Source organism: Natrix helvetica (assembly GCF_964273705.1).
Source record: "Natrix helvetica genome assembly, chromosome: Z".
In the NCBI taxonomy this organism is placed as follows: Eukaryota; Metazoa; Chordata; class Lepidosauria; order Squamata; family Natricidae; genus Natrix; species Natrix helvetica.
Window position 1 is genome coordinate 142,169,401 of NC_138554.1, and position 25,419 is coordinate 142,194,819.

At 44.9% G+C, this 25,419-nt stretch overlaps 1 protein-coding gene across 1 annotated transcript; it reads left to right on the forward strand.

Annotated features, from left to right (window-relative positions):
• Positions 1-24,176: 24,176 nt before the first annotated feature.
• Positions 24,177-25,164, forward strand: LOC309401628 (GTPase IMAP family member 9-like; the record flags this gene model as incomplete). Its single annotated transcript, XM_081970696.1, has 3 exons — positions 24,177-24,182; positions 24,359-24,413; positions 24,536-25,164. 3 exons carry the CDS (start codon positions 24,177-24,179, stop codon positions 25,162-25,164), a joined length of 690 nt encoding a protein of 229 aa, XP_081826822.1.
• Between the last annotated feature and the right edge of the window lie 255 nt (positions 25,165-25,419).

Here is a 25,419-nt window from a genome sequence, read left to right on the forward strand (position 1 = left end):
CCACTTTGCTCTTGTTCCTCCTTCCCAGAAGGTCTGCAGGGGAGGAGGGGCTTGGCTGAACCCCCAAGGTTGAGGGGCTCCTTCCAGGAGGGGGGAGGAGGAAGTGGGCAGCCGTGTCCATGTGTGTCTTCCTCCTCAATCGATCCGTCAGTCACTCAATCAATCAATTATAAGAGAGTCAGATGGGACCTTGGAGCTCTTCTAGTCCAACCCCTTGCTCAAGCAGCAGATCCTATACCCATGAGGTCGAACCTATGGCAGGCGTTACCAGAGGTGGCACACAGAGCCCTGTCCCTGTCACATGCACCATCGCCAGCTGCTCTTCCAGGTCCTGTCATTGTTGGAAGAAATGTTCTTCTGGGTTCACCCCCAAGTGGGGAAAAATACACTGGAGGCATGGAGGCTGCTTACAAAGTTGGTTTAATGGAGGACAGGACCGCATGGCTGGAGGTCCTGGGGAAAAAGGTGATCACATGCTTCCAGGTGTTGGGTGAAGAAGAAGAAAAGGGAAGAAGGAGAAGGGGTTGCAAGGCTTTTTATAATCTGTTCGGTCCCACCTCTCTGTTTCCTGTTCCTGTGTAAGAAATGTATTCTGATTGGTTTCAGACTCATATGGGCCCATGCAGGGGCAATCCTCTAGGCTGTTTTAAATCCAGGTTTCGTTGAGTTCAGATGCCATGTGGTCAGTTATATTACCATGCCTTTATTACCTTCCCCATGGAGGTGAAGGGGAGAAGTCTTTTATTATGTGAAGTGGACTAGCTTGGCCTTTAATGGCTCATGGACAAAAGGTGGGGGCAGGAAGCTGCAGGGAGAGTTACCTTGTCCTTTTGAAACATGTTTCTTTTCACATCCAGAGAAATATTCTGCCTTATCAATATTTCCTAGGATATTTCATTTTTCTGGGAGAGGGCTGGGTGATAACTTCCTACAATCCCTCCTTTTTTTTTCAAAACATGTGAGTGGAACGTACATGTTCTTGACAAAATATAAAAATTGGTCATATCAGGGAAATTTTTCTGATTGAAAGGCATTGAGAGAGACAGCAGAAGGATCCCTTCAGTGGCTCCCAGAGAGCTTTCAACCATGAAGGTCTAGCAACCAGGGCACAATTTCTGGAAAGAAATTTACAATATCCAATTTACCATGCCAATTAATATCAGATGTTTGATATCACTTTCTGTGAGCTTCCAGACAGGGTACAAGCAACCACAAATCCCAAAAATCCTTCACAGCCATGGTTCTGCCTTTTAAAGAAGTACAGGCTACCCATTTTCAGGGGATGGTTCTTTAATCTGCCCTAGCTCTTATTTTAGTGAGGCCAAATTGAGATTAGCTAGTGTGCAATACAAGCTATTTAGTATTTTTAAAACTACACACAATGAGCCCTGGGATTCCTCCTCCTGAGACCACCAATGCAACATGTCCTGCTTTACTGGGCAGTGTGGTTTTTTCTTCATCACCGTGTGAGGGCTTGGGGTTTTTGGAGATCCTCTCTGCTAGCTCTTCAAGTGGGGGGATTGCCTGAGGGGAACTTCCCTTCCCCCATGGGATTACCAAGGGCAAAAAATCAACCTAGGAGAAGCTTTCTGTTGAGGTAAAGTGGAGGATATACTTTCAATCTAATTCTGAATGGAGTTTCTCTCTGTGTGTGTTTGTGTGTATGTGTGTAGCTACTTCTATAATACATAAAATACAGACATTTTGGATGAATTTCCCTCCCACCAGCCAGAAATATAAGGTGTTCAGATCTTGCAGTGCCAGCCATTCTCAAATACAATTCTTACATGAGTACATTAAACTGATTACAATATAAATGAAACAAGGAAGAAAGCATAATCAATTGAAAACCTTATCAAATTCCACCCTCCCTATAGTCTTTTCAGCTGTCTTCTGGGAATTGAAAAGAGTCTTTTGGTCTTTACTTCTCCATCTCAGGATGATTTCATGTCTGCTAGGGTGGCATGCTTGGTTTGGTGGTAAGGCTGGTGAGTTAGGCTTCACTCTAGTTGCTGGAAATTCAGTGGAGGACTGGATCCAAACCCAATTCCTGGCTGAAATGGATGGAGGGGTCTCCTCTGGAGTCATCTGGATCCATGTGCTCTGCTCATCTGTACTGAAAGACATGGGAACAAGATCTCCTCCCCCACCGAAAAGGCATCCTCGGAGGATTGGAGGCAAGGGGGGGGTGAGGGGGGGTAGATAGCTTGCAGGCAGAGTTTGAGGGGAAAAAAGAGTATTGCAGTTACCAAACAGATAAACTGGTATATCACAGATGAGAAAAAGGAGCTGGATTCACATGCTTCAGGAAAGAGATGAACAAAGAGATGAACAGGTAAAATCATTTAAGCACAAAATAAATGCAAGAATGAAAACTTTTCTTGTAAATTAACTTAAAACATTCCCTGGTTTGTTACTTTAAGGTACTGAGAGGGAAGGAAGAAAGCATATATATTTCTCTTTACTCTGTGTGTTGGCCAAACAGACAGACCAAAGGTTCTTTTTTCTTAGGGGTGGGGTGGGGGATGGGAGACATTTTACAGTTACAATTACCTCGAGGGCACACAAAGACTTAGACATACACACTCACAGACAAAGAGGGGATAGCAAAACTCATGAATTTCACAAACAAATCATTCCCGCCATGGATCTCAGTTAAATTGGGGAAGGCACAAATCTTAACAAACCACGTGGTTTCATAGAAGATAGAAAAGAGACAAATAAACAAAAAAACAAAACAAAAAAAGCCATTTTCCCTTTCATTAAGTACCTTTATTTAGCCAAATTGGTTTTCCTGTGTCATCCCTCAGCAAAGCCCATTACCTAACTCTCCCAGGGGGGTTCCATTCATACAGGACCTTCGAACTACCGCTTCCCATGTTTTTTCCCTTTCCGATGTGGGATTTTTACACTTTGGCGTAGTCAGGTCAGCAGGCTATCTGTTTGCAGACAAAAAGGTGTCTGGAAGAGACTTTGATTCCCTGTCAAAGTAAGTGCCCTCCCCTGCAGAGGGAATTCTCAGGTCACGGTTTTCGGACTGAAAAAAAGGACAGTCCGGGAGACTTTTCTGCCCCCACCAGAAAAGTACTGACACTCCTCAGTTCAGGCCAAGTTTTTTGGATTTGGAAGAGTTCAAATCCAGGAGGACTTGTTTGCAGACAAGTACTGGCGCTCCTATTAATTTAGTCTAATTTTTCTAATTTCCTAGGGTTTAGGGCTTTGCTTCTATTGGCAAGATTACACACATACTCACATTGCTTAATTCTATAAATTTAAATTTAGCATGGTACTCACCTTCTTTCCAAGCAGCCTTTGAGCTCAAAACTCCAAACCCCTTTAAAACCTGGTTCCAAATGGGTAAGGTCCAGGAAAATTTCTCCCACAGACTCAATGGGGTCTGTGCCGGCAAGGGAGACTTACCTGGGCCATATCCTTTGGTCAGGTTAGCTTGGGGTCCCATCTGGGGTGCCAATTGTTGGAAGAAATGTTCTTCTGGGTTCACCCCCAAGTGGGGAAAAATACACTGGAGGCATGGAGGCTGCTTACAAAGTTGGTTTAATGGAGGACAGGACCGCATGGCTGGAGGTCCTGGGGAAAAAGGTGATCACATGCTTCCAGGTGTTGGGTGAAGAAGAAGAAAAGGGAAGAAGGAGAAGGGGTTGCAAGGCTTTTTATAATCTGTTCGGTCCCACCTCTCTGTTTCCTGTTCCTGTGTAAGAAATGTATTCTGATTGGTTTCAGACTCATATGGGCCCATGCAGGGGCAATCCTCTAGGCTGTTTTAAATCCAGGTTTCGTTGAGTTCAGATGCCATGTGGTCAGTTATATTACCATGCCTTTATTCCCTTCCCCATGGAGCTGAAGGGCAGAACTCTTTTATTATGTAAAGTGGACTAGCTTGGCCTTTAATGGCTCATGGACAAAAGGTGGGGGCAGGAAGCTGCAGGGAGAGTTACCTTGTCTTTTTGAAACATGTTTCTTTTCACATCCAGAGAAATATTCTGCCTTATCAATATTTCCTAGGATATTTCATTTTTCTGGGAGAGGGCTGGGTGATAACTTCCAACATCATTAAGCATCAGTGCCATCCAGCTGCTCGTAATGTGAAGACCAGCTGCCATGCGCGTGCCAGAACCCGGAAGAGAGCAGCTGGCCGGAGCGCATGCCTGCAATGGAACCCGGAAGTGCAGCTGGATGCCGTGTTCATGCACACCAGGCAGCTGCTCTCTTATTAATTATGGAGCACCCATGGTCTGGTGGCAAACCGTTCCACTGGCTAATTGTTCTCCCTGTTAGGGAGTTTCTCCTCAATTCCAGGTTATTTCTCTCCTTGATTAGTTTCCATCCGTTGCTTTTTCTCCTGCCTTCTGGGGCTTTGGGGAAGAAGTGGACCCCCTTTCCTTTGGGGAAGCCCCTCAAATTCTGGAAGGCTGCTGTCCTGTCCAGTCCTTCTTTTCTCTAGACTGGCCAAACCCAAATCCTGCAACCATCGTTCATGTGTTCCTGTCTCCAGGCCTTTGATCACCTTCCTTGCTCTTTGCTTTTTTCAAGAGGCAACTGGACTTCCTGGCTTTTCTTTGAGGAAGTTTCACTCATCATCCAAGAAGCTTCTTTGGCTCAGTTCTTAGTTGATCTTTTTTCCAAAGCCCCAACCCCTTTTTGGTGATGTGGTGATGAAAACTGGATGCAGTGCTTCACCTGTAGCCTTACTACGGCTTTGTAAAGCAATTGGGTAGGCTTTGGGGGATTTCAAGTGGGCTTTTATCCCCCTCCCCAAAAGAAATCTCGGAGATGCTACTGATTCTCACCAGGGACCCTTATTTTTCAGGGGAAAGAAATCAGATCTCTGGATTTCCCCTCCACCGGTGTGTGTGTGTGTTAGATAGGGCCCAGAATCCCCAAGACCAAAACCAAAGCAGCCTTTTCCCTATGGGGAAAACAGGATCTAAACCCTGCACGAGAGGGCGTTGCTTATGGTGAGGACAGGAACTGCAATTTTCACAACTCCCACTAGAAATAGGATAGGATAGGATAGGATAGGGTAGAATAGAATAGAAGAGAATGGAATAGAATAGAAGTGGAAACAAGGCCTGTATGTCACTAGCAGTTTGCGTGAATTCTTTTCCAAGGGAAACCAGACATGTGGATATCACCAAATCGCTCAATCAAATCCATATGGTGGCTTTGGCAAATGATTTAGTATTTCAGAGCTGGGGGGGGACCTTGGAGGTCTTCTAGTCCAGCCCCCTGCTTAGGCAGGAAACCCTGTACCAGTTCAGACAAATGGCTGCCCAACCTCTTCTTAAAAACCTCCCGTGTGGAGCATTTACAACTTCTGGAGGCAAGTTGTTCCACTGGTTAATTCTTCTAACTGTAAGGAAACGTCTTAGTTCTAGGTTTCTTTTCTCCTTGATTATTTTCCACCCATTGCTTCTTGTCCTACCCTCAGGTGTTTTGCCGAATAGCTTGATTCCCTCTCCTTTGTGGAAGCTCCTGAGAACATACCAAATTTGCAATGATACTAAGCTGGCAGGAATAGCCAACACCCGAGAAGACTTGAACCCTGGGCCCTATCTAACAAAATGAAATTCAGTGTAGAGAAAAGTAAAGTCCTACACTTAGGCAAGAAAAACCCAAAGTACACATATGAACTGGGTGAAATCAGGCTTCATAGCAGTGACTGTCAGAGGGATCTTGGAGTCTTAGTGGACAACCAGCTAAATAGGAGCCAGCTGTGTGCAGCTGCAGCCAAAAAAGCCAATGCAATCCTAAGTGGCATTAATAGAGGGACACAATCAAGATCAAGGGAGGTACTAAGACCACTCTATAAGGCCTTGGTAAGGCCACACTTGGAATCCTGCATTCAATTTTGGTCACCACGATGTAGAAAAGATGTGGAGACTCTAGAAAGAGTGCAGAGAAGAGCAACAAAGATGATTAGGGGACTGGAGACTAAAACATATGAAGAACGGTTGCAGGAACTGGGTATGTTTAGCTTAAGAGAAAGAACTGGGTATGTTTAGCTTAAGAGAAAGAAGGACTAGGGGAGACAGGAGAGCAGTACTCCAATATTGGAGAGGCTGCCACAGAGAGGAGAAAGGGGTGAAGCTGTTTTCTAAAGCCCCTGAAGGCCAGAGAAGGAAGAATGGATGGAAACTGACCAAGGAGAGATTCAACCTGGAAATAAGGAGGAATTTCCTGTCAGTCAGAACAATCAACCCATGGAACAGAAGTTGCCTTCAGAAGTTGTGGGGGCTTCATCACTGGAAGCTTTCAAGAAGACATTGGACTGCCACTTGTTAGAAATGGTGGAGGGCCGTGATGGTGAACCAATGGCACGTGTGGCTCAGGTCACACATGTAACCATTCATTAGGGCATGCGAGGCGTTGCCCTGTCAGCTCCAGGACACATGCGTGTGCTGGCCAGCTGACTTTGGCCTTCTTTTGAGGCCATTTTTCACCCTCCGGAGGCTTCAGGGGGGAGGCTGTTTTTGCCCTCCCAGGCTCCTATGAAGCCTCTGGAGCCTGGGGAGGGTGAAAAAAGTGTGCCAAAAGCAGGCGGGTTGTGTGCGCATGCGCAGGGGGGGATTCACACACATAGCATTATGGGTGTGGCACTCCCGTGCATGAGCCCCCTGTGCTCCCCTCACTATTGGCACACGATCCAAAAAAGGTTAACCATCACTGGTGTAGAGTCTCCTGCTTGAGCAGGGGGTTGGACTAGATGACCTATAAGGTCCCTTCCAACTCTGTTAATCTCTTAAGATATTGGAAGACTGCTCTCATATCCCCAAAGTCCTTCTTTTCAATCAATTATACAAACCCAGTTCCAGCAGCCGTTCTTCATATGTTTTAACCTCCAGTCCCCTAATCATCTTTGTTGCTCTTCTCTGCACTCTTTCCAGAGTCTCAACTCAATGCAGCTGCCTAAAATTCAGGGACGGGAGTAGAAACAGCCCCCTTATTAATAGCCGTCAGAATCCGGATACCTCCAGGATCCCCGCCACCTGTCCCGATTTCCTCTTTGGCCTAAGCGGAGCCCACTTCTTCAGTTCTAAGTTCTTCCGTGGTTGGGCTTCTTCTTTTGACCTGAGGGAACTTAACAGATGAACAGAATTGGAAGGGACCTTGAAGGTCATCTAGTCCAACCTCCCACCGAAGCAGGAGACCCTACACCATTTATTCTACAATCAATAAATCAGAATAGAGCCTCAAGGTATCTTGAAGGTCATCTAGTCCATCCCCCTGCTTGAGTAGGAGACCCTTACAGAATTACAGAATCATAGAGTTAGAAGGTACCTTGGAGGTCATCTAGTCCAACACCCTGCTCAAGCAGAAGATTCTATTCCACTTCTGACAAAGGGTTGTCCAACCGTTCTTCAAAATCTCCAGTGATGGAGCGCCCACAGCTTCTGGTGGCAAGCTGTTCCCCTGGTTAATTGCTCTCACTGTTAGGAAGTTTCTCCTTCATTCCAGGTTGCTTCTCTCCTCAATTAGTTCCCATCCATTGCTTCTTGTCCTGCCTTCGGGGGCTTTGGAGACTGGCTTGACTCCCTCTTCTTTGGGGCAGCCCCTCAAGCACTGGAAGATTCCTATCATGTCACCCCTAGTCCTCCTTTTCTCTAGACTGGCCTTAACCAAATTCTGCAACCGTTCTTTATATGTTTCAGCCTCCAGGCCTTTAATCACCTTACTTGCTCTTCTCTGCACTTTTCCCAAAGTCTCAAAATCTTTTTTGTAACGTGGTGACCAAAACTGGGTGCTGTAATGTCGAGCATGCCTCCTTCAATATCCAAGAAAGGAAAACCTCAACTCCGTTTTAATAGAGATAAAGTACTTTTACTAGATATGAAGTGAAAACAGCAAAAGGAAAGCAAGATCTGAGCCAGAAAGGCGGGAACATGTACACATCAAACGTTTACCCAGCACCCTCCCCCCAATTCCCCAACCCATTGGCCAATCTGCAGCTCCCTAAGGTGTCATGTGGGGAGCATCTTCAAACAGCCTCTTCAAGTTGGTATGCGGAACGGTTGGCCTTGACCAAGTCCAAACATCAGCCTCCAGCATGCGCAGAAGACGGTGAGAACAAGACTCCTCCAGTGCAATATAATTCCCTTCCCCAATAATGTGCACCTCCCCCCCCACGTGCCTATGGCAGCCGATAGCAAACAAGCGTAGCAAGCAAAACAGAGGCTGACTTGTATTCCAGGGGCAGCCTTACTAAGGCTTTACAAAGCTGTATTAAGACTTCATGTGATTTTGAGCCAATGCCTCTGTTTATACAACTGAGGATCATGTTAGCTTTTTTGGCTGCTGTGAGATGCAATCTCGCAGTCACATTTATTGAGGGCTTGCAAGGGTTTTACAATCTCTGACCTCTGTTCCCATCATAAACCCCGTCAACAGTTCAAAGGACGGAGAGATTGAGGAGAGGAGCAGCCACGGAGAGCAGGAGATCCACCTGCCACCACAGATTCCGGATTCCAACCAGGTAGGACCCCCCCAGAAGTGCCGGGACCCCGGAGTTGGCACTTGCTGGGCCAGCAGAGTGGGGTGGGGTGAGGGCAGGGCTGTTCCTGAGTATCTGGTGGAAAGCAGGTGGGTCTTGGACTGAGCTACTCAGTGTTTTTACCCAAGAGCAAGTAGTCCCTCCACTCTCAGATATGCTCCGGGTGGATAGGACACCAGAGTCCCTCAATGTTGGGCGGTTTCCAGAGGGCAGAAAAGCAAGGAATTTAGCTACAGATTTGACACGAAAGAGGAGGGTCATTCCAGGAAATTTGGGGAGAGGGGTTGCTACTTTTTAAAAAAAACAATTTTTATTAGTTTCTGAACAAGGCCAAACAAACACAAAAATAAAAATAAAAAAACCCATCTTCCATTACAAATTGTAGAAAGTGGGTCAGTTGGTTACAGTATTTCCATGCATCTCTTCCATCGTCACCACCTGCTTTTCATATCAAATCGCATATTTTAAATTCCCCTGTATTCATGTATGTCAGAATTATTATATCTCAACCTTAATTTGACTATAATTGTTTTTACGTCCTTTTATATATAATATTCAAAATCTAAAATAGGATTATATGATAACATTCCATTAAATCATCTAAAAATGATCCAATCACAATACATCTTTATAACATATTCTAGATAAAGCTTTTAAACCTCCTCTCATTATCTCCATATATTGTTTATATAAAATTTCATATTATAAAATGAATATATCTATATGTATTGTTATCATTATTAACCATTATTTAACTATAGCTATTGTCGCTTCGTTTTCTACATACTACTAGTAAACTAAATTTAGCTTAATTTTTATTATACATTTTTATTGCATCAACCTGTATCTTTCCAGTAATAGTACGGTCTTATGTTTTGTTTTGTCCACATATTTATTTCATATGTTTCATTGTACGCCGCCCCGAGTCCTTCGGGAGAGGGTGCGGCTAAGAAATAAATATATTAATTATTATTATATCTCTTGCCATTTGTAGCATTAATGTTCTAATTACTTTCTTAATAAATCTTGTATAAACCTCCCTTGGCAACATGCTGTTCCTTTCGTATCTCACAAAAGCTTGAAACCCAACTTCTGCTCTTTCCATCAGCTTATCTTTGGTTATCACTATTGCTTCTATCAAGATTTCTCTCTTTATTTCCCTCAATTTTTCTCTCTTTTCTTCTTCTGTGCTTTGAAGTCTGGGGTAGAGTTCCAATCCATCTATCTCCCCTTTCCATATTCCGCTCTTGCCATTGCCAACCACGCTCACTTTGTTGTCAGTATCCACAGTTTTCTTATCTCTTTGCTCAGTTTTTTCTTCCATCTTTTGAACTCTGTCCTCCACTTTCTTCATTTGGTAAACATCCTCAGTTTCTCCATCTGATTTTTCTGTTTTGTATTCCATATTCTCCAAACTCTTTTCAATTCTCTCTGTCACAACTAATAGATTTTGAATTTCAAACATAATCATTTGCAATGTTACAGTTTCTTTTTCCTGCTGGGCCATTCTTTCAATTTTGCAGATACTGCCACTATAGGGTTCAAGGCTATTTTAATAAACTTCAAACAGGTTCATTTATTACCTTTCAAGTCAAAATGTTGTCTTCCCTCCAATAGCTAGTGATAGAACTTCCAAAAGGCACCAGTATAAACAACTTGTGCTCTTCCTACTATCACTGTCAGTAAACAAGCTGAAAGAACCTTGAATCTCAAGTGATCAAAGAGAAAGAAAAAAAAACAATGTATTCAGCCTCCAGCCCCTAAGTGGCAGTGTAACTGCTTTTCCTCCTGTTGTTACAACCCTCTTTATAATCCTTCTTATTTTCTTCTTTATATTCCAAGCTTAAGAAAGAAAAGAAACCCTTAAATGGAGATCAAAAACAATCCAATCAATCAAATCAAGCATTATAAAAAAAGGAGAATTTTAATCCATAGGTATAAACAAAAATGAAAAAAGAAGAAAGAATTAATCCATTCAGTTTAAAAAATAGGGAACCCCTGCAAAAGTTCCATCCATGAAAAAAAAAAGAAATTAGAAACTGGATAACACACTAAGTCCAATGCAGATCAATCTTGCCACCTACAGTCTTTTGTCTTCAATCTTAACTTAACTTAAATTTTTTCTTGGGTAGTCTCTTCCTCTAATAAAATTTCCTCACCAATTCGACACACTTTCTCTTTCCGCTTACTTCCCATTCTGGAGCTGTCCCAACTTCAGCAGCTTCATTAGTTGCATTTCTGTTGCCGGAAAAAAGGCTATTCCTGGATCTTTCAGGGACTTTGCAATATCCCTGAGATCAGCAGGAGGTGCCCTTGTCAATCACCGTCTCTGCGGGACGGTTCAGGTCCAAATGGACCATCCAGTGGCAGGAATTTGACTGTGATCTTGGAACACCAAGATCACAAATTGTGCCATTGCGACGTCAGCTCTCTTCTCCCCGGGGTTGCTACTTTATGGAAGACTGCTGAATTCTGTGCACGCAGCCAAACAAGATAAGGGAATTGGGGGGGGGGGGGAAGCAACACCTTCTTCCAAAGCCCCCATACCATTATGACTCTCAATCCCCCCTCCCAACTCTGATTTTTTCCAGTGAGATTCCAACTCTGATCCTGCCAGAGGATCAGACTTTGCTCTCTGTGCTGCGGGGGAGGGGGGAATGGGAGGAGCTAGAGAGAAACCACCTTGTTTTCGTTCCTCCTTCACTAAAAACCTCTTGTGGGCAGAGTGCAGGGGGAGCTTGGCTGAAGCTCCAAAGTTGAGGAGCTCCTTCCAGGAGGAGGGGGGGAGGAAGTGGGAATGCATGTCCATTTTGTGTCCTTCTCAATCAATCAATCAGTCAATCACTCAATCAATCAATCAGAATAGAGCTGGAAGGGACTTCTAATCGAACCCCCTGCTCAAGCAGAGGACCCTATTCCATCCCAGACAATTAGCTTTATAATCTCTTCTTTAAAAACCTCCCGTTTTAAGAATGGGGCACCCACAACTTCTGGTGGCAAGCTGTTCAACTGGTTAGTTGTCCTCACTGTTTCTTCCTTGATAAATTTCCATCCATTGTTTCTTGTCCTGCCTTCTGGTGCTTTGGATAATAGGTGGAAACCATCCCCCCAGCTCTTCCATGGGGCAGGCCCTCCCTCCGATACTGGAATCCTGCCATCATGTCCCCCCTGGTCCTTCTTTTATCTAGACTAGCCAAACCCAAATCCTGCATCCCTCCTTCATAGGTTTTCGTCTTCAGGCCTTTACTCAACTTGGTTGCTCTTCATCCCAAAGGTGCTTTTTTCAAGAGGCAACTGGAGACTTTCTGGTTTTTCTTTGAAGTAGATTTGCTTCTCATCCAAGACTCTTATGGATGTTAAAAGGATTGCGTTAGCTTTTTCAGCTGTTCTTCATTTTAGTCATCCTGGTTGCTCTTCTTTGCACTTTTTCCCAAAAACTCAACATCTTTTTTGTACCGCGGGGACCTTTCCGTTTTGGGGATTTCAAGGGGGCTTTTTTCCCCCTCCCCAAAGGTAATCTTGGAGCTGCTACTCACCAGGGACGCTTATTTTCAGAGGAAAGAAATCAGATCTCTGGATACCCACCTCCACACACACCCCAAGAGCCCCCACCCCCAAAACCAATAATGAGCCTTTTTCCCTTATGGGGAAAACAGAGTCTCAACACTGCACCGCCCTCTCCTGGTGAGGAGGGGAACTGTGATCATTGCAACCTAAAGGAAGGACACTATTAAAGGGATGTAATTAATGGAGCTGCCCAAGGAGTTGCAAATTTTGCCCCCTCAAAGACTTCTGCACTGCCACCAGCTGTGTGCTGGGACTGCTGCTCCTACACCGAAGGTCTCTGTGGAGTGTGCCTTGCTCAGACAACCCAGAATGTGGACCCCCGTCAGTGGGGGGAATGTGGCTTGTGCCCACATCCTGCATCCCCTCACAGAGTCAACAGTCAGTTTTTGCCTCCTCCAGATGTTTCTCCTCTCTTGTAGGGCAGTAGAAGCATCGGCAATTGCAGGAGCCAAGCATGGCCCTGGAAGAGGACACCATAGAGATAGCGGCCCTGGGACGCCCCTTCCAGCTGGGGACCTTGTACGACTGCCGCAAGGATGCACTCATCTCAGGTAGGAGCTGAAGGAGAGGCTGACGGGTCTCTGGAGGGAGGGAGGGAAGGAGAGAGGGAGGGAAGGAGGGAGGGAGATGGGCACAGCCATCAATGCACAGACTCAACTCAGGGACAGAGTTGAGCTCCTGGGTACATGCCACGTAATAGCAGCTAGCTAAGTAGGACCTTCTAGCTGGGAATGTGTATCCAACCCTTCGCCAAGGATGCATCAGGATTGGCACCGATTACCAAACATAGGCTGGGTTTCCTCCCCAGAAGCAAAGTCACTGAACTGGTTTGGAAAATGGATAAAAAAAGAAGTCTAGGGCAGTGGTGGGATTCAAATAATTTAACAACTGGTTCTCTGCCCTAATGACCAGCTGGGTATGCAGTGGAGTACCCCAAGGCTCTTTTAGGCCCAGTACTCTTCAACATCTTCATCAATGATTTGGATGAGGGAATAAATGGGGAACTCATCACATTTGCAGATGACACCAAGCTGGCAGGAATAGCCAACACTCCAGAAGATAGGCTTAAGATACAGAAGAATCTTGACAAACTTGAACATTGGGCACTATCTAATAAAATGAAATTCAATGGTGAAAAGAGTAAGGTTCTACATTTAGGCAAGAAAAACGGAATGCACAGGTACAGTATAGGTGGTACCTTGCTCAGTAGTAGTAACCGTGAGAGGGATCTTGGAGTCCTAGTGGACAACCATTTAAATAGGAGCCAGCCGTGTGCAGCAGCTGCCAAAAAAGCCAACACAGTTCTAGGCTGCATCAACAGAGGGATAGAATCAAGATCACGTGAAGTGTTAATACCACTTTATAATGCCTTGGTAAGGCCACATTTGGAATATTGCATTCAGTTTTGGTTGCCACGATGTAGGAAAGATGTGGAGACGCTAGAAAGAGTGCAGAGAAGAGCAACAAAGATGATGAGGGGACTAGAGACTAAAACATCTGAAGAACGGTTGCAGGAACTGGGTGTGTCTAGTTTAATAGAAAGAAGGACTAGGGGAGACATGATAGCAGTGTTCCAATATCTCAGGGGTTGCCACAAAGAAGAGAGAGTCAAACTATTCTCCAAGGCACCTGAGGGTAGAACAAGAAGCAATGGGTGGAAACTAATCAAGGAGAGAAGCAACTTAGAACTGAGGAGGAATTTCCTGACAGTTAGAACAATTAATCAGTGGAACAGAAGTTGCCTCCAGAAGTTGTGAATGCCCCAACACTGGAAGTCTTTAAGAAGATGTTGGATAGCCATTTGTCTGAAACGGTATAGGGTTTCCTGCCTAGGCAGGGGGTGGACTAGAAGACCTCCAAGGTCCCTTCCAACTCTGCTGTTGTATTGTATTGGGTAGGCGTGGCTGGGTGGTCATGTGACTAGGTGGGCATAGTCAACTTGAAATCACTCACATCAAGGTGTGCTTCTCCTCACCTGGCCTCTCGTGACCGTGGGCTGCTGCAACGGTCGTAAGTGTGAAAAACAGGCATAAGTCACTTTTTTCAGTGCCGCTGTAACTTTGAATGGTCACTAAATGAATTGTTGTAAATCAAGGATTACCTGTACAAAAATACCAAAAGCTTCTTTGCTTGCAAAAAGCTGCCCTAAATGCCAATTATTAGATCAGAAAGACCTGCAAGCCAGAGTTACAAATCAGGTAGTGCCAGAGGACCTGGAGGAATTAAAATAATTAAAATGCAATGATAACTTTCAGCAGCCAACCCTTGCTCATAAAGTGAAAACCTTTAGCAGAGAGGTCGTTTAAGCTCTCCAGAAAGAGCACACCCAGGGGAAGCAATCCTTAGATCCATTTGCACCTCTTAAAGATACCAGCTGGTCTCACTCACCTCACAAGATATCCTAAAGAAATCATCCAGATTTAAGGAAAGATCACAAGCGCCCCAGAAAGCCAGTAAAAAAAATCACTTCAGTGCCAGAGTTCCTGAGCCAACATGACTGGAGGAGGAATTCTGGGAGTTGAAGTCCACAAGTCTTAAAGCTGTCAAGTTTGAACACCCCTGGTGGTTTTTTTTCTAAAGGGTTAGGGGTGCAAGGGTCTTGTAACTTGACAGCTTTAAGACTTGATTGCTTCAATGCTAGAGTTTCTGAGCCAACATTTTGGTTGCTAAGCAAGAGTGTTGTTAAGTGAGTTTCACCACATTTTACAAGTTGGCCACGTCCACCAAGTCACATGGCTGTCAAGCCACTCCCACTCAGTCACATGACTGGCAAACCACTCCCACCCAGTCACATGGCCGGCAAGTCACGCCCACAAAGCAGGCCACATCTACAAAAGAGGTTCTAAAAAATATTGAGACCCACCACTGGGGATGGGCCACACCTCCCATGACAGTCAACCTGACCCTGGGCAAACCAGTTGTTCTGCCTCAAGTGTTGTAGGCTTGCTCAGGGCATGCAGTTAACTCCACACTTAGGAATCTCATTCAGATCAAGTTTATTATCAGGCATTCTTTTCTTTTTTTTAATAATTTTTTTATTTTTAATTTTCAAAACAAACACAACACAAAGAATCTTCCTTCTTTACATACTGTAGAAAGTGTATCAGTTGGTTACAAAAAGGCTTTCGTGCATCTCTTCCACAGTCATCAAGCATAATTCATATTAACTCAAGTATTTTAACTCAGATATTTATACATGTTACCATCATCAGACCTCAATTTTCATTTGACTATAATTGTTTAAACGTCCTTCATCATAAAATATGCCAAGATTTAATACATAACCACATACTGGCATTTCATTTACTATTTCTAAAATCCTCCAATAACCCTGGATCCTTATGTCCTATTCTAGCTAAACATCCATACTATTTAATAACGAAGTTTTCTAATCCTCCTTTCCAAATCACTGTTTACAATGTACATCCCATTTCCTTATGTTGCAGCCATACCTGTATATACGTTATCATTATCCCTCCTTTATTTGACTATATCTTGTATCATAACATTTTCCCCCTAATAATCAAGACTTAACTGAATCTAACTTAATTCTTTTTTAATTAACCTTTATATATAATCCAAAAGGGTTTCTAATCTTCCTTTCATGGATACCATTCCATATTCATATCCAGTTATTACGTATCATACCACTACACATTGTATACATTATTATCATTATCAATTATTTATTTAACTATATCTATTGTCACTAAATTTCACTAAGTTTAACTAGTTTTAAATTATACTCTTCCATCTATCAACCTGCATCTTTCCAGTAGCAAAACAGTCTCATATCTTCTGCTATTTGTGGTGTCAGTCCTCTAGTCATCTCCTTAATCAAATTTGTATGGAATCCTCTTAGAAACTCTTTGCTTATAAAATCTCTCATGTAATTTCGATGCCCTTCTTCTGTTTCTTTAATCAGCTTATCTTTGATTGTCAGTAGTGTTATCAATGATATTGCTAATAAAATTTCTCTCTTTAAATCCATAATTTTTTCTTCTTCTTCTGTGTCTTGCCATCTGGGGTAAAGTTCCCCTCCATTTAATTCCTCTTTCAGTATTCCACTCTTTTCCTTTTCAGAGACAAACCAACCACCATAAATATCAGCAGATTTAATTTCTTTATGGTCATTTTCCTCTTCAGTTTTTAGGATTCTAACCTCCACTTTTTCCACTTGATAAACATCTCCAACTTCTTCATCATATTTTACTGTTAGATGCTCTAAGTCTTCCAACTTCTTCATCCTCTCAAATGTATTTGATAATTTCTGTATTTCTGAGAGTATCTTTTGCAGACTTAAAACTATTTTCTGCTGTTGAAATTGTGCCATTATCTCCAGCTAACAAACACTGCTGCTCTGGCTTGGAAAGTTTTAACAAGATTAAGCATAGATTCACAATAAAGTTTTATTTTCACCTTTCTCTGGTTAAATATATACTTCAAAGGGACATATGTATGCTTTTCTTCTTTCACTCTTTATAAAAAAGCAGTGAGACCTTGAAGTGCCAAGCCAGGATAATCAGTGAGAAAAGTAAGAGTGTTTTGTTTCCAATACACAAACCTCCACCCTCCGAGTAGCAGTGTTATTGTTGCAATTTTCTTTGTATCTTTTTGTATTTTTTTTTTGTATTCCAAGTTTTAAAAAGGTCCAATTCTTAAATGAGTTAGAAAAACACCCACAGTAATGAAAGAGGAGAATTTTAGTCCATAGGTTACAAAGAACAGTAAAAGAAAAAAAATCAAAGAAGGAAACTTAATCCATTCATTTTAAAAGGCTTGCATAAATTCCATCCATGAACATAGCATTTAAAAAGTAAGATAACCCACTGTCCAAAACCATTCCAAACTTAATGCCGCCGTTTATTTCTTCTGTTCTCCAATTTAAATTAATTTTAATTTTTTATAGGCAGTCTCTTTTAAAACAATAAAAATTCCTTACCAGCTGGAAACACTTTCTCTTTCCATATCCTTCCATTTTGGAGCTGCTCCGACTTCATCAGCCTTGACTGGATTTTTTGTCGCCGGCTTGAAGAAATTTCTCTTGCATCGATCAGGGACTTTGCAATGTCCCTGAGATCAGCAAGACGTATTCTTCCTATTCACCGTCTCTTCGGGATGGTTTAGGTCCAATTGGACCACCTAGTGGCAAAAGTTTCGGCTCTGGTCTCAGAGCATCAAGACCGCACGTCCGTATCGTCACGATGTTGGCTCCTACCCCCATTATCAGGCATTCTTAATAGCAAAACTTACCATTCAGTGTTAAGATACTTCTGACTTTCCATAATCTGTCCCATCATATGGTGTAAAAAGATGATGATTTCACTCCCATGCTGAGCGGAGATACAAACATTACTTCTCTAGTTCACAGGGGCATTTAAAACTGACTGGTTTGCACGCAGGCAGAATGCCTCAGTGGCCAATAAGAAAGACAGATGTGATCATCTGTCATGGAACTATATTTTCCATAAGGCAGTCTCTGCCTACATTTCCCAGGAGGTAGTTTCTTAAAGGAGACAGTCCTTAATTCCTACGCTAGCTATATACTGCTGGGGCACAACACCAGTTGTTAAATTATTTGAATCCCACCACAGATTTATAGGTTCCTGTAGTCTGCAATTTTTCCTCTGGAAATCCATTCCTACTCCAACACTTCTCCAAAAGTGTTCGGCCCAAATTGCATTGCTAAAAGTCTGTACAGATTCTCAATCTCTACCTGGATAACCATGATCTGGATGACTGAGAATATCTACAGACTAATAAATGCATAGCATTTCCTCTCTATTCAGTCCAAAGCCTTTGGAGTTTTGCAGTGTTTTTGCAAAACTGGCAAAAAGCTTATCTGATGATTGAACAGAACAAATGAGGGAACCCTGCAGGGGAAAGATGTCTTTATTGTCCCACCATGCTAGAGCTCCTCTATCCAGTGACTGGTCTTTTGGAGGTCAGGGTTCATTTCATCTTCCTATCTTCTTCTGTTCCATGCAGGAGTCACCCTTTGGGATTACAGCTCTCTTCAGAAGGACCTGACCATCAAGCCTCAGCCCAAGACAGAATCAGAAATCATTGCATCTGACAGCATTGATGCTAAGGCCTCTGCCCTGGACATCTCAGCCTCCCTCAAGGCCAGTTTCCTTGGAGGGCTGGTTGAGGTGGGGGGGTCAGCCAAGTATCTTCATGACACCAAGAAGTCCAAGCAACAGGCCAGAGTCACCGTCCAGTACAAAACCACCACCAAGTATGAACAGCTGACAATGAGCCACCTGGGAATCCAGAATGTCTCTTACCCAGCCGTCTTTGAGCAGGGCACAGCCACACATGTGGTCACCGCCATCCTCTATGGAGCTCAGGCTTTCTTCGTCTTTGACCGAGAAGTTTCCTCAATGGAGATGGTGAAAAATATAGAAGGAAGTCTCCAAGCTACACTCATTAAGGAAATAGCTATCGGAGGAGAAGCAGAGATCAAACTAAATGAAGAAGAGAAAGAGAGTGCTCTGAAGTTCAATTGCAAGTTCCACGGAGACTTTTCTTTGGAGAAAAATCCAGTCACTTTCCAAGATGCAATGAAAGTTTATGCAACTCTACCAAAACTGTTAGGGAAAGATGGGGAGAAGGCTGTGCCTTTGAGGGTCTGGCTCTCCCCACTGTCTAAGTTGGATAGCAGAGCAGCTAAGATGGTCCATGAGATCAACATTGTGTGGATCTTTGATGCTAAAAAGATCTTGGAGGAACTCAATGAAATCCAGATGCAAAGCAATGATCTAGCCAAGAATCCCATTGTTAAGACCTTCCCTGAGATCATGAGGAAGATCCAGCAGTTCAAGGATCTGTTAAAGCAACACAGGCAGACTTTCCAGAAACAGCTGGCCAGAATGTTGCCTTCCATCCGGGGAGGAGGGCAGGAGGAAGGGACCCTGGTGGACCGCTTGATGTCCATCAAACAGTCACCCTTCAACAGCCAAAGACTCTGTGAATTTCTGGACTCCAAAAAAAGAGAAATGAACTTTGTCAAATCTTATCTGACTATTCTAAATAATATAGAAGTGATCTCATCTCAGAACAAGCTGGAAGAAATAGTTCTGGACCCCCAGAATGCATATGTGGTCTCCTTTGTATTCACCTATTTACATGAAGAAGAGCCATTTCTGTTGAGCTCACAGGATTGGCTTCAGGAGCAATTCTTGCCAGAATCACTTAAGTCCACAAGGTCCTCCCCTGGGTTGAAAAAAGGCCTGGCTTGGTTTGAGGACAAGGAGAGGACCCGCAATGCTCGCCAAGCTGCCAAATCCATCCAAGACTTTTTCAGTGCCAATCAATTCAATGAGGAAGTCTGTTACGTTGTGGCCTCACTGCCAGATGCAAACAACCCAGGAGCCTCAATATACCTTTACGAAGATGGAGAGCTGGTCAGCAAGAACTTTGAGTTACCTTCAGAACCTCTCCCTTTCCTGATCAGTGAACTCAGACATGACAGCATTCAGCTGAAGTTTCAGCCAGCTGAATATGGAAAGGCTACAATCTCCAGCTATCTGGTAGAGTACAAGGTTGCAGGGGAAGAAAAATGGAAGACTATGAGGACAGAGGATACCAAAGAGATGTTTCTGCTGAAAGATCTGACTCCAAACACAGAATACCAGTTGCAGTATGCTGCTTGTTGCAAGGTAGGCCATAGTAAATCCAGTGACTTGAACCCACTCATAAGGACCCTTCCCACCAGCCCTCCTGAGAAATTGAGAATGGTCACTGCGGCATCTTCTGTCATCTCTGTGGCCTGGATGAGTCCCAGCATCGTTGCCTCAGGAGTTGTGGTCAAGGAGTACAAGGTGGAGTACAGAACGGTGGAGGCTGGAGTTGGGAAGGACCAATGGACTGAAAAAAGGACTGGGAGAAAAACAGAGTTTTACCCTATTGAAGGTTTGCAGCCCCAGACAGCATTCAGAATACGGGTGTCTGCCGTGTGTGACAATGGAGCTCTGGGTGTCCCCAGTGAGGAGGTGGAGGTTTCCACATCACTAGAGGAAGAAGATGCAGACAACATAGCTCGCCAGTTCCTTCAGGAAAGCTCCCTGGTGGAGGAAAGACAGCCGTTAGTATTCGCCCTTCCTCTGGAGAAAGTCCCCTCAGATGCCTCCACCTCTTCTTTCTTGTACCAGCTTGGAAAGGAGAACCTGGAAGTGCCCAACAAAGTGATCCTGATGATGGGAGCAACAGGGTGTGGGAAAACCACTCTGATCAACGGGATGATCAATTATATCCTGGGTGTCCAGTGGGAAAATAATTTCAGATTCAAACTCATTCATGAAACCACTCAGAGAAGCAAAAGTGGAAGCAGGACATCTGAAGTCACAGCCTACCTGGTGAACCATCAGAAGAGCTTCCGAATTCCCTATTCTCTCACAATCATTGACACTCCAGGGTTTGTAGGCCCAAGAGACGCAGAGCAAGACAAACTAGTTGAGGAGCAAATCCAAGAGTTTTTCTCCACCCCATGGGGCATTGACCATGTTGATGCCATCTGCTTGGTGGCCCATTCAACTCACGCCCAGAAACACATCTTTGATTCCATGCTCTCCATGTTGGGAAAAGACGTGAAGGATAACGTCCAACTCCTGATCACCTTTTCAGATGGGGAGACCCCACCTGTCCTGGAGGCCCTCAAGGAGGCTGACCTGCCGTGTGCTCAGGACGAGTCAGGAATCCCTCTGCACTTCAGATTCAACCATTCAGCCCTCTCTGTTCATGAAAAATTCGGAGGAATCCATAATACTGCTTTTGAAATGTTCTGGAAAATGAGCACTGGGAGCATGAAGGATTTTTTTGACTCATTAAAGATGCTGGAAACCAAAAGTTTAACCTTGACCATGAAGATCCTCAAGGAACGACAGGAGCTGAAAGCTGCTCTTAGAAGACCTCCCTCTCTTAAGGTTGTCCCAATCCAACCAAAATGTTTTCTGATCATTATTGATCCAGGAACCATTCAGAAGGATTCAGTCTCCAGGTACCTGGTGGAATATCGGTTTTTAGGAGAGGAGAATTGGAAAAGTGTCTATACAGAAGGTCCTAAGGATCAATTCACCCTGGAAGGTGTCCATCTAAATCGTCTGTACCAATTCCGATGTGCGTCTGTGACTCAAGGAGGGCTCAGTGAATGGAGTGAGGTGATCAATTGCATCTGTCCCACGGGGAGGCCTGCTGAGGTAACATGCTGGTGGTGGTGGTGGTGGTGGTGGTGGAGGAGGAGGAGGAGGAGGAGGAGGAGGAGGAGGAGGAGGAGGAGGAGAACAATGACGACGTTGACAAGGTGGAGCTAGTAAAATAGTTCATGTCAGTGTCCCATCAGCACCCTAATAAAAGCAAGAGCCTCAAACCATTTAGTGAGAAAATTCAGTTGTTTATTAGGAGTGCCATGCCAGCTCTGACTTCACCCAGGTCACGCTTTGCCCCTCACCCTGCTTTCCCTTCCTCCTAAGGTGTGTCACCAGTTGCATTCCCCAATGAAGCAATTTTGTGGGTCGTAGAAGTCACTCCCTCCAGCCGTTGTGGGTCACTGTGGCCTTGATTTCGGGCAGCTAGGATGTGTTTTGTTTCGACTGGGGTGTGAATTCCTGGGTGCAGCTGTGAGTTGTGATTTCCCATCCCCTTTGCTATGGCAACTTGGGAGCAGACCAGGAAAGCTTCACAAGTTGACATTTGGCCTTGTCACTCCTGGAAGGCAACCTGGGCAAGGCAAAAATAATTTGAGTACAGGTGTGTCTATTAAGGGGGTGATTCCCCCCCAGGCTTCATTGGATTCTTTTTGTGGAATCTGGCTAAGAGGCGATCCGCTTGGATGTTTTCTGCTCTTTCCCCAGGACGCCTCCGATGGAAGGTAGCCCCTCCACTTGATTACGTATTAGAGTTGCCCCCTGTGCTACCTGCAGTCATGGATGCACTGCACCTCATAATGGGTTTGGCTCCCTATTGCTTCTGGGTCTGGGGGCTCACAGGGTGGTGGTCTGAGGGTCAACCCAACCACTGGTTTTAGGAGGCTGCTGTGGAATACCAGATGTATTCTCTCCAGCAGCTGGGGCAGTTTTAGTTGCAGCTTGACTGGGTTGATGACCTTTAATTGGCCCCATGAATTTCAGTCCCAGCTTCTTGCAGGGGGTCTTTAGCCTTAAGCATTTGTTGGAGAGAGAGACTTTCTCCCCCACCTGGAATGGCCTTTGTGGGACTCAGTGTAGGTCTGCACTGCTTTAGCTAGCAGTTTTCTGACATTTTCTCAAGCCCCTTTTAGTGTTGACAGCCAATCCATCAAACTGACTGAGGAGGGGGATTCCCTTGGGTATTCCGGCATTGGGATGAAGTCCATACTGCTTATTACTTTGAAAGGGGTTAGTCCCGTGCTACTGTGAACAGCGTTATTGTAGGCAACCTCTGTGCATGGCAAGAGGTCCATCCAATTGGACTGTTGGTAGTTCGCATAGCACCTCAGGCTCTCTTCTACAATGGCGTTAAGTCTCTCTGCCCTGCCATTGGTGCTTGGATGGGAAGCGGAGCTATGGCCCTGGGATGACTCAATCAGTCGCAGGAACTCCCTCCAGAACTTAGTCATGAACTGGACCCCTCTGTCTGACATAATTCTGTGTGGTACCCCATGCAGGCGGCAGATGTGCTTCAGGAAGCGTTTGGACAGCTGGTGGGCTGAGGGTAGTCGGCTGCAGGGTGTGAAGTGGGCCTGCTTGAAGAATAAGTCATTCGCAGTCCAGATCACTGTGTTTCCCCTGCTTTTTGGCAACTCAAGTATCAAGTCCGTTGCCATCTCCTCCCATGCCTTCGTTGGATCAACCATTTGTTGCAGCAACCCGGGAGGTTTTTCCTCGTCTCTTTTTCATAACAGCACAGATATTGCAACTTTTCACATAACTGTCTGTCTCTTTCTTCATGCTGGGGCACCAGAATTGTCTCATCACTAAATATAAAGTTTTTATGAGTCCAAATTTGACATCATGGCTTCTCCGGACGATTGAGGAGCGGAGGAACTCGGGGACAGAGAATTTCACCCCCTTTCATGCTAGGTCAGGGATGGCTAACTTCTTCGTTGTTGGGTGCCAAAAATGTGAGGGCGGCAATAACGCACCTGCCTGTCAGCACCCATAATGCAAAGCACCCCCACTTGCACGCCTCACTACTCACCTCCAAGCTGATCTTGGTATTTCCTCCGGGAGGCTGGGGGGGTGTCATTTTCTCCCTCCCCAGGCTTCAGGAAAGGGTCTGCTAGGAGTCTGGTTTTGAGTTCCATGGTTAAATCGCTTGCGAGTTGGCCTTGCTGGCCGCGGCATTGTTGGTGGGTGGTCACTTGAGCCACGGCTTAGGTAAGGGGAATTGTAGAGTCTACTACCTTCTCCTGCCCGCACTTGTATTGGGGGAAGCATGAGACGGCATCAGCTAGGAAGTTCCTCCCCCCTGGGATGTGTTTTAGCTGAATTGGTTAAAGTATTGGGCCCAGCGGACTTGTTCAGGCGATGGCTTCCACAGGGGTCCTAAGGGCCTCCAGATTCCCATGGTCAGTCCAGACTTCCAATGTTTTCTCCCCCCTTGCAAAAGGTTGTACCAGGTTAGTAGAGTCCCTCTTACTGAAAGAGCCTCCTTTTCTCACCCTTCCCATCATCTTTCCATGTCAGTGAGTAGTTTTAAGAAGAAACTTGCCCATAGTAGCATAGGGGCTCATGCTGGAGCGGGGGTTGGACTAGAAGACCTCCAAGGTCCCTTCCAACTCTGTGGTTCTTTATAAATCTCTCCACTCAGCCTTACCAAGAGAATGGTGATAGACAATACTTGGAAATGGACACCAGGTCTTCTGAAGGAAAAATCTCATCTTAGTATCCAGGGCAAGATGAAAAAGCTTCCTCTCTCACCATCACATGCAAGACGAGGCGAGGACTGGCTGGGAGGGGAGGGGCGAGGAGAAGCCAGGCGCCCCTCCATGTGAGTGACATTAAGTTGGCCACACCCACCCAGTCACATGACCACCCAGCCACCCCTACCCAGCAGTCATTAGGGCAGAGAAGCGGTTGCTGAATGATTTGAATGGATCCCAAGAATTGAAGGTCTGCATAAAATGGGGGTGAGGTAGAGAGAAGGAACAGATGGGTCAGCCTCAAGGACAGTGAGGAGGGGGTGGCTCTTTTTCACCCCCCCGGCTCCAATTCTTGCTTGTGTCTTCTGGGGGAGGAGAGTTCCTGACAACCTCCCTGCAAGGCAGCCTCTCCTTTGGCTTATTCTGTTCCGTTTTTCATCCAGAAATCCCAGGTTTTGTGCTGTGCGACCGGTCTGGACATACCTCAAAGCATCCCAGGTAAAGTCTTGGGACCTGGAGGGTGGGGTGGAAGTGACTGTCCTGGGTGGAAGGACAGGCAACTATGGGTTTACACTGCTGACTGTGTCCCCCTTTTCTCTCCTCTCCCCTTTGGGTTGCAGAGCTTGAACGGAGGATCGTCCTGGTGGGCAAAACTGGAAATGGGAAAAGTGCAACGGGAAACACAATTCTGGGAAGCGAAGTCTTTAAGTCTTGGTTGTCATCTCGATCAGTAACACAAGTATGCCAAAGGGAGGAGAGGCAGCTGAATGGCAGGAAGGTTGTGGTTGTTGATACGCCTGGTTTTTTCTGCACCAGTCATTTATACCAGGGCATTGCCGCAGAAGTGTGCAAGTGCGTGAAGCTTTGTTCCCCCGGTCCCCACGTCATTCTGCATGTGATGCGTCCTGGTCGTTTCTGCCGGGAGGAGGAGGAGACATGTCGGCAGATCAAACAGATTTTTGGCCCTAAAGCCAAGGATTATATGATCATCTTGTTCACCTGCAGAGATGACGTGGAAGGTTTATCTCTTGAGAATGTCTTGTCATTCCATGATGAAAAGCTCAAGGAATATGTTGCTGGATGCAGGAACAGGATGTTGGCTTTTGACAACAAGGCCGAAGGGGCGGAACGAGAGGCTCAAGTGGCTGAATTGATGGCCTTGATTGATGATCTGGTGGAAAGGAACAGACATGCTCCTTGTTTCACAGAAGACATGATGAACGTCAAGAAAAGACGCAACTTCTTTTAGCGATTCATGCTACAATTGTAATGCATGGACGTGAGTGAAAAACATACAGAAATGATTCCGACAACATATTCCAAACGAAAAGCAAGTGATCGCTAATGGTGACTTGATGGAGACTTTTAATATAAGAAAGTGTACTAGTCAAGGATGCCCAGTATCCCCATTGTTATTTATGCCAGCATTAGAAGTGCTAAATAGAAATGTTAGACAAGATGCAGATATAAACGGAATTTTCTGTGTAAGATGTGCAACAATTAA